General features: G+C 39.5%; 1 protein-coding gene across 2 annotated transcripts in view; it reads right to left on the bottom strand.

The window, feature by feature from the left end:
- Window positions 1-16,305, bottom strand: part of LOC147117434 (histone deacetylase 9) — a 1,471,293-nt gene that overhangs the window by 316,266 nt on the left and 1,138,722 nt on the right. For both annotated transcript variants that reach the window (XM_085988432.1, XM_085988433.1), the window contains 2 exons: window positions 8,313-8,490; window positions 1,990-2,123 (listed from right to left, as the gene is read on the bottom strand). In XM_085988432.1, coding sequence (XP_085844558.1) covers window positions 1,990-2,123; window positions 8,313-8,490 — 312 coding nt within the window. The remainder of the gene's footprint in view (window positions 1-1,989; window positions 2,124-8,312; window positions 8,491-16,305) is intronic.

Here is a 16,305-nt window from a genome sequence, read left to right as displayed (position 1 = left end):
ATCCATTATTGGGATGTTGTTAGTGTATTTTACCGTGAAGACAGATACAAAATATTTGTTCAGAGTCTCTGCCATTTCCCCGTTCCCCATTATTAATTCCCCAGTCTCATCCTCTAAGGGACCAACGTTTACTTTAGCTACTCTCTTCCTTTTTATATACCTGTAGAAGCTTTTACTATCTGTTTTAATATTTCTTGCCAATTTACTCTCATAATTCATCTTCTCTCTCTTTATTTTTTTTTTAGTCATCCTTTGCTAGTTTTTAAAAATTTCCCAATCATCTGGCCTCCCACCAATCTTGGCAACATTGTATGCCTTCGTTTTCAATTTGATACCATCCTTTACTTCCTTAGTTAGTCACGGATGGTGCGCCCTTCTCTTAAAATCCTTCTCTCTCACTGGAATATATTTTTGTTGAGAGTTATGAAATATCTCCTTAAATGTCTGCCACTGCATTTCAACTGTCTTACCCTTTAATTTATTTTTCCGGTCCACTTTAGCCAGTTCTGTCCTCATGCCATTGTAATTGCCTTTGTTTAAGATCAGGACACTGGTTTGAGTTACAACTTTCTCACCCTCCTATATGATTCTATGAAACACATCAGAATGCACAACTGAGACCCTGCTTTGGTCTCTGAGGGGACCAAATGTAATATATCCAAGTTTGCTGATGATACAAAGTTAGGTGGGAATGTAAGTCGTGAGGAAGATGCAAGGAGGCTTCAAAGGGGCATAGGCAGGCTAAGTGAGTTGGTAAGAACATGGCAAATGGAATATAATGTGGAAAAATGTGAAGTTATCCACTTTGGTAGGAGAAATAGAAAAGCAGAGTAATTTTTAAATGATGAGAGATTGGGAAATGTTGGTGTTCAGAAGGACCTGGGTGTCCTTGTATGCGAATCACTGAAAGTTAACATGCAGGTACAGGAAGCAATTAGGAAAGCAAATGGTACGTTGGCCTTTATTACAACAGAATTTGAGTATAAGAGTAAAGACGTCTTCCTGCAATTATATAGGGCCCTGGTGAGACCACACCTGGAGTATTGTGTACAGTTTTGGTCTCCTTACCTAACGAAGGATATACTTGCCATAGAGGGAGTGCAATGAAGGTTCACCAGACTGGTTCCTAGGATGGGGGGATTGTCATATGAGGAGAGATTGAGTAAACTAGGCCTATATTCTCTAGAGTTTAGAAGAATGAGAGGTGATCTCATTGAAACATTCAAAATTCTTACAGGGCTTGACAGGGTAGATGCAGGGAGGATGTTTCCCTTGGCTGGAGAGTCTGGAGCCAAGGGTCACAGTCTCAGAATAAAAGGGGTCGGCCATTTAGGACTGAGATGAGGAGAAATTTCTTCACTCAGGGGGTAGTGAATCTTTGGAATTCTCTACCCCAGAGGGCTGTGGAGGCTCAGTCGTTGAGTATATTCAAGACAAAGATCGATAGGTTTTTGGATATTAAGGGAATCAAGTTATATGGGGATAGTGCAGGAAAATGGAGATGAGGTTGAAGATCAGCCATGATCTTATTGAATGGCGGAGCAGGCTCGAAGGGCCAAATGGCCAACTCCTGCTCCTATTTCTTATATGCTTATGATGTTTGCACTTTTTATTAATTATATTCATCCATGTGTAACAGTAATTAGATTTTAAACTTTTGGGGATTTAAGATGTAAATGAATACTAGCTTTCTTTATTCATAAAAAAAAATTCTTAACAATATACTATTAATTAAAAGATAAGGTTGAAATATCTGTAGAGTTTTCCTTTGAGACCCATGCAATATTAACATTCAATGGATATTGCATGTGGGTGCAAATAATTAATATTAAATAATTGCACACTTAGTCAAAAATTTTCATCTCTTAACTCTTGAAATGTTTATTCAATGTCTGGAAGTAGTTTTACAAATTTCTGCCTATTAGTCCATAGTTCTAGGTCATAGTCCCAGGACATGAAAATGAGCGATTTCTTGTACTCTAACCTCACCTCACAAGTGCTGAGCAATCCTTTTTCCTGCAACCTTGACCAGATGCTCTGTATCCTCCCAGCATGCTCGGGGTGGTTGCTATGGTTACCACAGATGCACTGGTGTTTAAGCATGATGGTGTCATAGACTACTCCTGTAGTAATAAAATAGCAAAGGAACAAAGACAAGAATAGTAGACTTTTTGAATCAAACAGTGTGCATGTTGCATAATAATAAAAAAAGACCCAACATAAGAGAAGAACAATTTAGAGAGTACTGAGGTGAAGATTTACCACTTTGCTGCAGTGGTAGTTAGAATTTTATTAAATTTATACATTTCTATATTTTTTAAAGTTCATTTATTTATGCATTATTTAAATTTATGTTTCAATCAGCATTATTTCTGGCGCTTTGAAAGATAAACAAAATTCTTCCAGGTCAGTGGAATTTGAGTTACAATATTAGTAGAATGCAATAGATAAACTTGTCAGTGGAATAAATATGAATAAAGAAATCACAACTTCCAAGAAGGGAAACTAAAACAGAAACTTACAATCCTGCAGCTGTTGCTACAGCAAAATCCTCCAGATGAAGAAATCTGAACTAATGGATCTTGTGGAAATTTCAGTATCTTCCAGCAATACCATCTTCAGAACATTGTAAATAGTTTAATTGTTGTGGTAATTATAATGTGACGGTAACATACTAGGTCGTTTCAATTGCTACTTTTTGGTAGGGTGTGTCTAAGAATGAGCATTTAAATCAATTCTGAATTCAGAATTGAATCACCTCAAATACTGTAGGACTGCGTGTACATCCAGGAGAAAACACGCATAAAATAAAATCAACAAGCGGGTGAGGTTGGTAGAGGGAGCTTCAGATATATTTTATTTTCCAGAATGTCAAGGAAATACATATGTCAGCCGCATAGGCCTGCTTGATTACCATGGAAACCGAAGCCTAAACTAGATAGGCTCCTCTACCAACAGAAAATGGATATATCGACTCAGCAGAGCCACGTGGGATACCTTGGAGGCATACCCATCGGTCTGCCATATGCAACAGATAAACCAGATGGATTGCATAGAAATATTGATTAAAAAATCAAAACATATTTACAAAAACACATACTTTTCAAGTATTCTCTTTCAGCCATTGAAGCCAGATGCAAACAAAACGTGCAAATATTTGCCTTGATAAATTCAAAATGGTATGCACATACGCAGAATGGACAAAAAGAACAAAATCTCCCTTTGCACACACAGACATCATTATTTATTAAAACTGACAAGCAAGCTTAAAAATAAATGGATTAAAAATTATATTGAGAATTCAGCCATACTGGGAATCAAAGTTTCCAGCAACAACAAGATAACTGGCTATCAACAGTACCATTTTGTACTCCTCATTAACTGAGCTCCAAATCTCATTCATCATCTTACCGTAGTCTGCATTTAGAACTAAATTCTTTTGCATTTTACCCGATTGGGTTCCTGTACTAATTTTTCTTTATAGATCTGTATCACACTGATTAGTTTGTCTTAAACTCAAACTAGAGTTGGCCCAATTTCTTGGGTCTGCTCAGCTAAAGAAGACATCCATTTAATTTCTGTTTCTATGGGGGTAATTTTAACTCCCCCCCCCACCCCCCCCAACACCCCCATGAGGGGTAGGAGAGGGTCTGGGGCAGGGTTAAATTAACAGAAATGTGAAACCAGATCCCAACCCGCCATGAGCGAGGCTACTTCCGGTTTAACCATGGCGGGTTTGGCGCATCCAAGTAACCCGCTCTGGAGAGGCAGGTCATAGATTATAATATTTAAATGAGACTCCACTCCTCAGATTTTGGGAACCATTTGGATTTATCAGCTGCGGTCCAGGTTTACCAGGGCTCGGGAAGTCCGGCAGCTGAAGGAAGTCAGGAGCTGCCGGCTGCAGCAGGTAAGTGCTTTTCCAGCAGTACTTGTGGGCTAGGCAGAGTCAGGAGTCCTTCCCCACGGCCCTACAAGAAAACCTGCTGCCGCGATTTCTACCTCTCCATGATCAGCCAAGCCCCCCTCGATCCTCCAGCCCCCCCACAATCTCTTCCTCCATCCTTACTGTCATGCTTCGAGCCCATCCCACCAACACCCGATCTTCTGCAAGTGCTAGGGACCGTCTACAGCGGTCCCCGGTTGCGGCCTTCTACTGCAGGCTTTCCTGCCTGGCAGCCAGCCAGCCTTCAATCCGGCCAGCTGCCGGATGGGAAACAGAGTGAAATCATTCTAATGAAGTCCTACCATTAAATTCAGCCGGACCACCCCGTTCCCAGCATTTCCGGGTTTCCCCTCCACAAACATGCTCCCCCGCTCCCTCCCCACAAATATTTATGTCTTTATATTCACTTAACATTGTTTTTATTCGTCTTCCAGTTCTCCCAGGGTGGTTGTAACCATACCAGCACCTCTAATGTTCCCGTCTCATGGGGCTTTCTCTCGGGTGACTGAGCTTTTATCAGATCTTAAATGAAGCTGACATAATTTTTACTGTTTATGTAGTTTTAACAGGATTTGTACACATATAAGGATTATGTATCTTAAATAAGGTTCCTGTTGTGTTTGGAATGGAGTGTTTCATAATGGTTGAGGTGGATGACTTTGTTAGTTAAACTGAGTCCCTGCTAACAAAGATCTTACTGATATGCTAAAACACAGTTTTCTGTAATTTGTCGGCAATTAGTAATTTGTAACGTGTTTACAGAAAGGTTCACCAACTGGCAGGAAAGTAAGAGAAAACTGCAATTTAACAGATCGGGAAAAGCTTTGTGAACATGGCCCTAAGGTGATACACGTTATCCTGTAGGGCCTCCCTGATATGCTGCAGCTTCTTCTTCACCATGACAGCCTTGTCTCCCACAAATAGAAAGGGCTCTGTCTACCAGTGATCTGATGACCCCGCTGTCTACTGAGTGATTGGACAGGATAGGTGAATGTGAATGACTGTCAATGCCTTTATGCATTCCCAATGTGAGAGAGCTAATCATGACTTAGCAGCGCTACCTCATTCTGTGGCCAATTTAATAGAGGGATAAATGCCATTAAGAAATTGCTCATGTTTTGAGGCCACTCCATATATATAAGCAAAAGAGAGAGGGGGAAAGATGATTTGAAGTGCTCTTTTCTTGGAGGTTTTTCCATATAAATGCTGGGTATAATGGGAGTCAGAAAAGAGCCTAGAGTTGTGTTTTCAATCTATCCAATGTACAACCTCCATCAGATAAAATATTTGCTGCCCAGGTACAGATTCACTAGGGTCATTACATAATTCAGGTGCAGGCATTTCATTTCATTGAGGAGTGATTTTTTTTCTCAGAAGGTTGTCCTGTTGTCCCTAATGTGAATAGGTACTCATTAAACTATTGATCAGTTGTAAGTCCAATGTACTTTGGCTTACACTTTTCACATAGCTGAATGAATGGGCACAATCCTTACTTGAGGATGGGCATAAACCAGTCCAGCTGGGGGATCAGCAGAAGAGTTCAAGGCACATCATTTTAGTAACTCCATAAAATTATTATATATTTCTAAGAAAAAAACACTGCAACACCTGACACACACACACTAGTATAATTTTAAAATAATTTTACAAAATTTTCAAAACTCAATTTACCTTGCAAGCGATTACAGTGCAATTTGAACACTGCTTTAAAGATTGTGGGAATAACACAGAAACAAATAAAAATACATTTTTAATGATTTAAATTTTTTATTAACTTTTCAAGACATCATTACATTTTAATGGAATTCTTACGACTTCTGCAGCAACGTGGCTAAAATATACATCACTTATAATTAGAACTCTAAAGCTAGCAGCCATTAGCTGTTATTAAAAAAGCAACATTAAAAAACATCACATTTTAAAATAATACAACCTTTTATTTTAAAGTTCGACATGTGTCTAAAAGGGCTGTGAATAAATGCAATTGTTGGTTTTGGTTTACTCATTGCCTCATCTGATGAAACACACTGTGCGTCAAATTCCTTGGACACAATTTAATACTGTGTCAGTGTGAAGCATGTCTTCCTGCTTCTTCACCACCTCCACCGCCATCCCCCCCCACCCCTCCATACCAGAAAGTTAGCATTGGTGCATGAATTCAGGTATATAAATATACATTAGAAATGAAAAGAAAAATATGTAAATAGTAGAAATATGAAACTGTTGGAAATACACAGCAGGTCTATTAAGCATCTGTAAAAGGAAAGGTTAGAAGTCAAAAGTTCTCTATCTGAAAAAGTTAAGCTGTATTGTCTCATTCCAGATGCTGATTGGACTTGCTGTGTATTTCCAAGATGTTCTGTTGATAGTTTAGGTTTATATACATGGGGGCAGAATTTCTACAGGAGCACCCAGACCTCGCAGTGTAACTTGGGTAGAAAATTCACAGAGACTCCAGAGGAGCAGCGTAATTGGCCATTTTCCAGCCACGTGCGCCATTTCTCCAGGCTTTCTGCTGATTTTCTACCCAAATTACAGCAAGAGATCGGGGAAACAGCCATGGAAACTTTACCCCATGTTTTCCAAAGTAACCTACCACACTAAAAAGAACATATTCCAGTATTAACTACAACTGAAGTGAAATCATTAATGACACACAAGCAGCGACTGGGGGGGCGGGCAGGCAACACATCCTGGAACAAGTTATTAAAGCTGGCACAATTTCCAAAATGCTTTATTCTTATTTTAGACTTTTACACCTTCATCATAAATTCAGGAAAACAAAATAAAGCTGGAGGATGTAGTCCTCTCTCAAACATAAAAGCATTTTTTTGCTATTTAAAGACCATAAAAAGCAAAAGTCTGTAAGAACAGAGGGGAAGCCCCGCGACGGGAGCTTTCCACTTCTTTACAGTGAATAGCACATTCAGCCATAACTTTGTCTAATTTATCACTTACATCGAATTTATGTGAGCACTACATTGGTCCAACAGAATGTTCTACAGCACACAAATTCAATGTAACTTAATATTAGACTGTGGATTTCCATAACAGCTCAACACAATCTTTAGTAGTGACAAAACAGTACAGTGCTGCAGCAAAATGTTAAATCGCACCCAATGAGTCATATAAGATTAAAAACCCTAAAAAGTTTTTTTCAGTCCGTTTAGAAAATCAGCAAATCAAAGGAATGCTATTCCTTTAATAACCTTTTGAGGAGAGAGCTCCAAAATCAAATGTAGAGCAAAATTACAACTTGCTGTTTATTTTCTGAATACAGAGTTCTGTATTTCCTACTGATTCTGTACATTCCTCTAACTATACTTCAGAACATTAATTGCTTGAAGTTTGAAGAGAATAACTTCTGCGGTATTAAATGCAACAGACGTGGATCTACAAAGATGGAAAGGCCAGTTCTCAAAAGTAACATACCCTTTAAAAAAAACACAGATTCCTAACAGCAAAAAGACTGCAGAATTGATGGATTTTCTCATTAAATCACAACAGCAGTAGTTGATATTGTTTGAGTTAATTTAAAATGATCCTTTAATTTATTTATATTTTTACTGAATGCGAACCTATTCTTTTTAATCTTCCAAAGCAACATGAACCAAAATCACTTGTCTTTTTCTCTCCCTGTCTGTGCTGAAAGATTTGTCAGTTTAGTTTGGGTTATGATTCTCTCAGGGTCTATTGGTTGCAGTTAATGTGGGCCAGAGAGTTTACTATGACCATTTTGTCAATATACAGCTATCTGAACTTTTTGTATGCTTATTTTTTCATGTTTTTCTTTCTTTGCTTTTCAAAAGAAAGCAGTGTCCCTTTTGGGCTGAGCTTACACATTGATTTTCTCTCCATGTGCTAACATTTCTTGTCAGGTAAACATGATGGGAGAGAAAAAGAGCATAAAAACACAGGTATAAAGAGATTAATTTGTGATATACAGTATGTGAATGACATGCTGGACTAGGGAACTGATTAAAGAATAAGGCAAGAGCCAGGTGCCATGTTGAGTTGCAGTCTTCTAGTTTAGAACATAATCTGCACATTCAAATACGATATCCAGCAGCAGTACCTGTAGTAGTTTGACAGGATGAGTTCTGGACTGCGTTTAATTTGAAATAGGTTGTGAGCACACAGGTGAGATAAAAAAAAATGAGTGCAGACCAAATTAGTGCTGACTGGTCAGCTGATAACTGATTTCAAATAATTGAAGATTTATGTGACATCAAACAGCAAATAAAGCAAATAATAACAGAAGTGTAACAAAAGTGCAATTTGTGCCATTTACAGCATTGGAATTTGTTGAGCTCCTAAGAATACTGAATTTAGAGCACCTATTAAAGAATTCCTTTGGGACTCCTACCAGTAGTATAGACGTGCCTGATGGGATGGTCCGTAGAAGGGTGTGGTAATGTGGAAGCAGCAGGGGACGATTGTGTCCTGGAAACAGGCCTGTGTTTGTCTAATCCTGTCATGCCAACCATAGCCATCTGAGCTTGGTACACTCGAAGTTGGTGGACACGCTGATGATCCAGGAGCTGCTGTTACCATAGAAACAACACAGTAGGAAGAAATGTGAGAGGGATCAAATAAGACACTTGGAGAAACATGTCAACAAATTAAGTTCATTAGGTCAGAACCATAATAAACACTGTGAAGACCTGAGGCCTAGTCAATAAATCCCTTCAACAGATGTTCTCACACTGTCAGTCACTATGACCATTTAGTATGAGAAACTTCTTGATCTCATTCATTATTTTCTGAGACAGTATTTTTTATATGAAATATACAACAGCTGTGTGACATTTTAATTATACAAAGCTGTAAAGAGCGAAATTCAGATATTTTACAAAAATATCAAAATTAAAATGTAACATTATGGCACTGTGGATGTCACATTATAATCCAATGGGTGTGAAAACACCTTACAGTTGGAAACTTCTTTAATGATGCAGAACATTTATGTGTTGCTATTGGATTGTATGTAGTCTAAGTATTTCAGTTTTTTCCACTATGAAATATGTCTTTCTCTTCTGGTGCTCAGTTTATAAAAACAGGTAATCTTGATCCTGTGATGCCTTGTCCTCCCAATCACAGAGCCAGAAGCAGTATAATAGGACTAATGTAAGCTGAAATTGAAAATAGATTTATACAAGAAAGAGAGAGTAGAGAGAAACCAAACACTATGCTAATGCAAACTTGAAGTGTATTGCATTATTAGAATATACTTCACAGCCACATGAAGCTTTTTAATGCATATTTATCATTAATTTTAAAATTTCTTATGTAGAATAATTAATTTACCAATTTAAGAATACACTTCATTATGTGAAAATGCCAAGAATGTATAATTTAGAGCACTGCATATATCCCATTAAATAAAAATTACAATAAGTAATTTGTCTTTAGCATACGCTTTAACTTATATTGTCAGCAATCAAACTGTTGAGAATGCTAAAGCTGGTATAATATTTACTGTAAGATTGAATTTGCAAAAATAAAAAAAATAGAATTAGATGATTGCTTATTCCAAGATGGCTGTGGTGGACAATCGTTGTTTACAAATTTCATGAATCAGATCTGCAGAGCATGTGGTTAAGGTAAATCAATAACAGCTTTTGAAGGTGATTAAATTGCTCATAAATTGTTATAACTTAATATTATACAAAGCATATTGCATCCAATAATTCTTGCACACTTTAGTCAGGAGTCGATTTTACTGCTCTGCCATACATTATTACATTGTGAAGGAGAACGGCAATAAGAGAAGGATCTTGGCTGCCAAGATGGTGCCCAGTTCCAATGTTTTTCTATTAGCTGCTGCCCTAGTTTACCTATGGTGGCATTACATGAGCATTCCCTTATCTGAACTGAGATATCACAGCTTGCTTTGCAGTCAGTATTACATTTTTCAGAATCAAGAACAGTTTGTGCAGTATTGAAACCAATGAATTTCATGTATCAGATATGCTATTAATCAAAAGTCAAGAGTACCAATCACTGTACCGTAACACACCTGCCGACACTAATTTAAAGTAAATCCACAGCCTAAATAGTGCTTAGAACACCTACAATGCCAGTAAGCCATAATGTTCAGCTTCCCAAATTTAAAAGAAATGTGACTGCTGCCCTAGTAGCTCAGTGAGTAGATGTCCCATGTTGTGTGGTACTATACTGAGCCATATAGACCAGGAAGGCCTAGGCTTCATCCTTGGCCTGTGCTGAGGTAACTGATCTCAGCTGGGGTGCTATGACTGAACTCAGCACAGCTGGATTAATGAGAGGAAAAATCAGCTAGGGTTCCCACTTTCAGAGCACATGTCTTTCTCATCAAAAAGCATTTATAAACTCAATAATAACAACCAGCAATCACAATCTTAGGCCGGAATTTTCTTTACTTTGGCAGGTCCGGTGCGGGCGGTGGCCATGTTGGGTCGCGACCCCGCTGCTGGCTCCATCCCGCTGTTGAAAATGAACTTATCTTAATGGGGCCTATTAAGCCTGCCCAGCACGTTACCCAGCCCAAAGAGATGGATTGGATCTGATGGTGTCATTCATGATGCATTTTCAGCCAGGATCTTTAAAGGGACCGTGACCACATTACATTTGAAGTTTCATCTAACATAGTGCTGTCAGTGCACTACAGCATTGGAGTGCTGCAAACACTGACAATGACTGCACAGAGGCAGAGGGCTGCACCCAGGTACACTGATGACTCCCTCCGTATGCTTCCTCTTCCCTTCCGATGAGCAGAAGAAACCTCCCCAGGAGACCAAGACAGCCTGGTTGCAGATTGCAGAGGAGGTCACAAGCAGGGATGTCATCAGGAGGACCTGGGTACAGTGCCACAAACCTTTCAATGATCTCATTAGATCAGGAAACATGAGTACAAAGCCACATTCAACTGCATCCTACTGTGCCTCTCATCACATCCCCATCACTCTGCCTTCCCTACCCTGCTCCTGCAATCCTTACTCTCACCATCTTACCTTGCACCTCCACCCATCCCACTCTCTCTATCTACATTATCACATTCCCATGTCACTAGCCACTGCTCACACTCACCCTCATTCTAGTGCAATCATACCAACTAACAACACAAAGGGTAGGCACTTGGACGTTTTATCCAACGTTTATGTAAAGTGTCTGTTAATGTGCTGTCAAACATAAAAATCTTTATTTTCAACACTTTCCGGTCTTGGACAGTTTATGTGCACCTTTGGAAGTGGCTTAGTGAGTTGCAGTGAACGATGAGACATAATGGTACCCGCCACCCCCCCCCCCCCACCCAACAGTGGTAATGAGTGTGAAAGGAATGGCTTGGTCATTGTAGGGATGCTTTATGGTGTTGGTGTGGGGTGGTGCCAACCTGGTGCATCATGTGGCAGCCAGATGGGTGTACAGCGTAAAGTTAACTAAATCTGGCCATGATGAGGCCATCCTGGCCTCCCGGGCAGCAATGTGGTTGGGTGTTGATGCCCTCTGTCCTGTGGAGCATCAGGTGATTGCGGAGGAGGTTGGTGTTGTTGTTGTTCCTGCTGGTGTGCCTGGTGCTGCTGGTTTTGGGGCTGATCGTGGTGGGATTCTGAGGACCAAGGTGACACAGTATAAACGGCACCCATGTTGATGGAATAGATTGCAGATGAAGTACAGATGACAGAAGCATTCTGTCAATGGTGAGCGTGTTCTTCCAATGAGGTGAGATTGGATGGAGACTTTGCTGGAAATAATTGCAGCCTGCAGAATCTGTGCTGGAAATGGACTTGGCAACAGCTTCTGCCTGAGGAAAGTGATCATCTGTCAGGAGCTTTTACTGTACATTAATGCAAGTCTTTCTTTATTTCATGCTGTCAATTAATCAGCTGGAGCAATGGCCAATGAACCCCCGCCTCAGGTTAACAGATGTGGTACCTGAGCTGCGTGAATCTTGTGGCCATGCAGGGAAATTTAAAAAGTAAGTGAAAAAAGGCTCTTAAGTGCCTGTAATCTACCTGATAATCAACTCAATCGGGTCCCCTGCCGCTGCCGGTTGGGCTGGCTCCGTGATGACAGATGTGCCTGGGGGAAAGGCGCATGGGAGGGGGATGACAGCAGGTTCCCGAATCCTGACCCGCTGTCAAAAATAACAAATTTCCCACCGGCCCGCCACCGATCATGCCTGCTACCATCCCGGAAAATTCCGGCCTTAATGTTAAGGGTCTGACATTGAGTCAGTCAGGCTATTGGGTGGTATTAAGACTCTAGATATAAATATGCTCCAGACTGCTATCACAAAGCTACTTGTTCCAAACCTTGTAACTAATAGTAATATTAAACACCTATATTGTAAAATATAATAGCAAAATACTGCGGATGCTGGAAATCTGAAATAACAACAGAAAATGCTGGAAATACTCAGCAGGCCAGGCCGCATCCGTGGAGAGAGAAACAGAGTTAACGTTTCAGGTCTGGGACCCTTCATCAGAACTGGAAAAAGCTGGAAATGTAACAGATATTAAGCAGGTGCAGAGACAGGGGGTGGGGTTTAGGAGGGGAGGAAGGAATTGAAAGAACATGCTGTGAAAATGTTGCAAATGGGAATTACTATCTGAAATTGTTGAACTCTATGTTGAGTCCGGCAGTCTGTAAAGTGCCTAATCAACAATTTCAGATAATAATCCCTGCCCCCATTTTTCATGCAGTATGATTTTGCCATTCCCATTTGCAACATTTTCACAGCATGTTCTTTCAATTCCTTCCTCCCCTCCTAAACCGCCGCCCCCCCCGCCCCCCTGTCTCTGCACCTGCTTAAAATCTGTTACATTTCCAGCTTTTTCCAGTTCTGATGAAGGGTCCCAGACCTGAAACGTTAACCCTGTTTCTCTCTCCACGGATGCTGCCTGGCCTGCTGAGCATTTCCAGCATTTCCTGTTGTTATTTTATATTGTAAAATACATGGGCTAATTATAATCTTTAACTTTAATGGAAAGGAAAACAACAGGGGTGTATAATGGGCGGCTGATCCGATATTGTCCATTTTACACAATTACCCAAAGTTACAATTACCCCCATGCTTGTGTGAGAAATTCCAGTTATACCACATCATAAAGCGACATCATAAAGCAAAGCCAACCCAATTTTTCAGGCTAGTAGAACTAAAAAAACTACTGATTAAAATTCACTTTCCTCAGTTAAAGACCAACTGCAAGTATCCTCACCAGCCATGACACATAATAACTGCATTAAAAAAGGAGTCGATAGCTTGGTCCTGATTTCATTACTCAAGTCTTAACCAAAGAACCTCATTTATGTAAAAAAGTTTCATGTGTCACGGCTGACTGGAAGATAAATTTTGAAATCTATAGATTGAAAATTCCCACATGTATATGATAATTATATTATAACTGAATTAAAAAAGAAAATTTAGTTGTACTGAATACTCTTGGTTCTTTCAGATCACATGTCTATTTTCACCAATCTGTGTTTGCCAACTTGAAATATTAAATTTCATCAAAATAAAACACAGCCTAATATTTATTACAGTGCTCATGAAATGGATGCTGAACACCATTCACTGTAAAATTCTAAAATAATGCTCAAAAGAGTTAATCCATGCTGCCTTTACTGTGCACAGAACATTTTCAGATTTTGGTGTGAAATATGTTGTTAATTTGCACATCAAGATTCAAATTTACCAGAAGATTGGAGAGTTTAGCTCTCGTGACAAATTTCATTTGACATCTGGAAACTATGAGCTTTAAAAAATGTCCATTTAATCTGCTACCTGACAGCTACCAGAAGGTTAATAATGTGACAGAAACAGTAGTGTAAAAAAAATTATCCTACTGAGACTAGATTAAATCAATTACACCAAAGTTGCTTTGTTTCTCTGCAGTAAAATTCCATATAAAGTTCAAGATGACTTTAACACCAGTGCTTACTGTGACTTTGTACCAAATTTCTTTACTGAGCTTAAATGTTCTTCAGAAGTGATTGAACAAAACGTATGTTGTCTCTTAAAGTAATTATTCTGCTCTGCTGTCCTTGATGTGTCACAGGCAATGTTGGTACTGTGCAGATTTCCTGCAATCACATTAGATATGAGGGCTCTGCCTGCTGAAATGACCCAGATGATCCCACTGCCATCCCATCTTCATCAGAGTTCAGCTTTTTTTGTGTGCTATTGATCAGCACTTTCTAACAAAGCAAATAACTTGAATGTTCCATGAAGTCAACAGCATGAGTTACACTGAAACACCAAATGGGGAAGTGATGACAAGCAAATTATTTTAACATCACTGGTGTTGCATTTAGTTACAACTACATTCAGGATTTCTCACCAACTAGCTGCTCTTCCAATGTCTCTACTTGGGATAAGCAAACTGGACTTCCAAGATAGCTTTTGTTTGAGATCTTATCAACCTCATTTCATCAAACAGGAAGTTAGGGTAGACTTTGAAACTCTCTACGTCAACACAGTGAGCAGTTTACCAAGTTGACCTTGATGCTGGCTTCTGCATATTCCCAGTAGTGCACTCATCCATAGCTGGGTCATTTAAATGCCATCACTACTGAAAACAGCCTGGGCTTTTTACAGTTCATTCCAAGATCATTTATACACCTCAAAATGGTTGATGAAAACTGACAAAGTTCCTTCTCCGTGTCTACTGATATCCATAATGCTCCACAATCCTAAATCTTGCCATGGTATTATCTGGCTCAGTGATTGTGAAGCGCAAGTGATTGCAAACTAAAGTCACCTTGGTTGGTGTAGGTGAGAATATCAGTGTTTGGTTAAAAAAAATAACTTTAAAATAAGAATATTGATATTTATGTGACAGAGAATTATGAATCACAGTGGAATCCTTGCTTGTTTCCATTACAGACATGGTCAAGTTCAATAGATATTTACTCTGCTCCAAAAGTATTGGATTTTCCTGGGTTTCATAATATGCCCTAAATGATGAGGCCTGTCACCAATTCAAACAAGGAAGTCTAGTGCTATTGAAACACAAAGAAAAGAAAAGCTTGGATTAAAATATATGTAACATTCTTCTGCATTTTGTTCCCCATTTAGTTCATTTTAAGGGAATTGCAATTTTGCAACATAATTTTTCTTTAGGTATTTACATTGTTTACAGTATTTACAATGTTACACTGTGAGACATTACAATATTTATGCGTAAAATAATGTATACTGATGGGATTGATGATGCAATGACATCATCCAATCACTAACTGTTTGTGCCTCAGATTATTATTTTATTCAAACAACATGCATTGTGAAAGCTGTGCAGCACATTACAGGCCTTGAAATAAGGTGGGATATTAGCGTACAAAGTCTTTTGAAATTCCTCTCCACTAATTTACCTGAAACATGAACCAATATAAATTAAATTAGCTAACATCTCTGCTAAAATAGCAGATATAAAATTTTCAGACGATCATGCTAGCCATTCCTAAACTACTATTTGCGAGTGTAATTTGAATACACAGGGGTTGAAATTCCTTTAGGCCCACATTCGGGCCTGAAATGCGCACTGCGTCTGGAGCGAGCACCCCAACTGGGAGGTCTGAAGCTGGCCTTAAATTGGGCCTAGGGACTTATTAACATTAATTGGGTGAGCTGCCAGCGCCTGTCATGCCTCCACAGGCAAATCGCCCATTTGGACAATGGCCCAATGGCAGGGGGTGGGTGAGGGGGGTGGGGGGGGTGCGGTCAGGATATTGTACTCCTGCTCATCCTGGCTCCACACCAAAAAAAATTTTAAAACATATTTTTAAAAACTTACCTTTTGTTGCTGGCCCTAGCGGCTGCATCACTCTGCGAAATCCAATTTCCCTGAGGGGGCCTGAATGAGACATTAGGCCCCTCATTTACATATGTAAGAGGTGTAATATCTGTTTTAGGCAGCCACCTGAAAAATGGCCTGACCCAATAGTGGGTTGGATGTGTTTCAGGCGTGGGACGTTGATCCAGAAATTGACACACGGTGCGCCCACTTCACTTGCGTAAAATAGGCGTAACAAGGTCCAATTTCTACCCTATAGCATTTGATGCTATATTAACTCATGGCAGAGCAGGCTACTGCTGGGTTATCCAAGAACCCAACCTGGCCCAAAACTCATGAATGTGATCATACCGTTTTCTTAAAAGGAAGCTGCATTTGTGGTGGCACTTTATTTCTTTTATATTCTCAAGCAATATCTGAAGTGCATGCAACTGTAAAACTGGAAAGAAAAGTAAAAAGTGCAAAAAAACCCCAGGGGTTAATTTCTAGAGGAAGATAATTCAAAAGGAGAGAAGTTATGTTAAACTTATATAGAATGTTGGTTGGCCCACACTCTGAGTATTGTGCACAGTTGTGGGCTCCATG

The sequence above is a fragment of the Somniosus microcephalus genome, chromosome 5, assembly GCF_052327205.1.
Source record: "Somniosus microcephalus isolate GS21.2 chromosome 5, FLI_Smic_1.0, whole genome shotgun sequence".
Taxonomy (NCBI): domain Eukaryota; kingdom Metazoa; phylum Chordata; class Chondrichthyes; order Squaliformes; family Somniosidae; genus Somniosus; species Somniosus microcephalus.
Note: the sequence above shows the minus strand (reverse complement) of the source record. Positions and strands in the feature narration are given on the sequence as shown.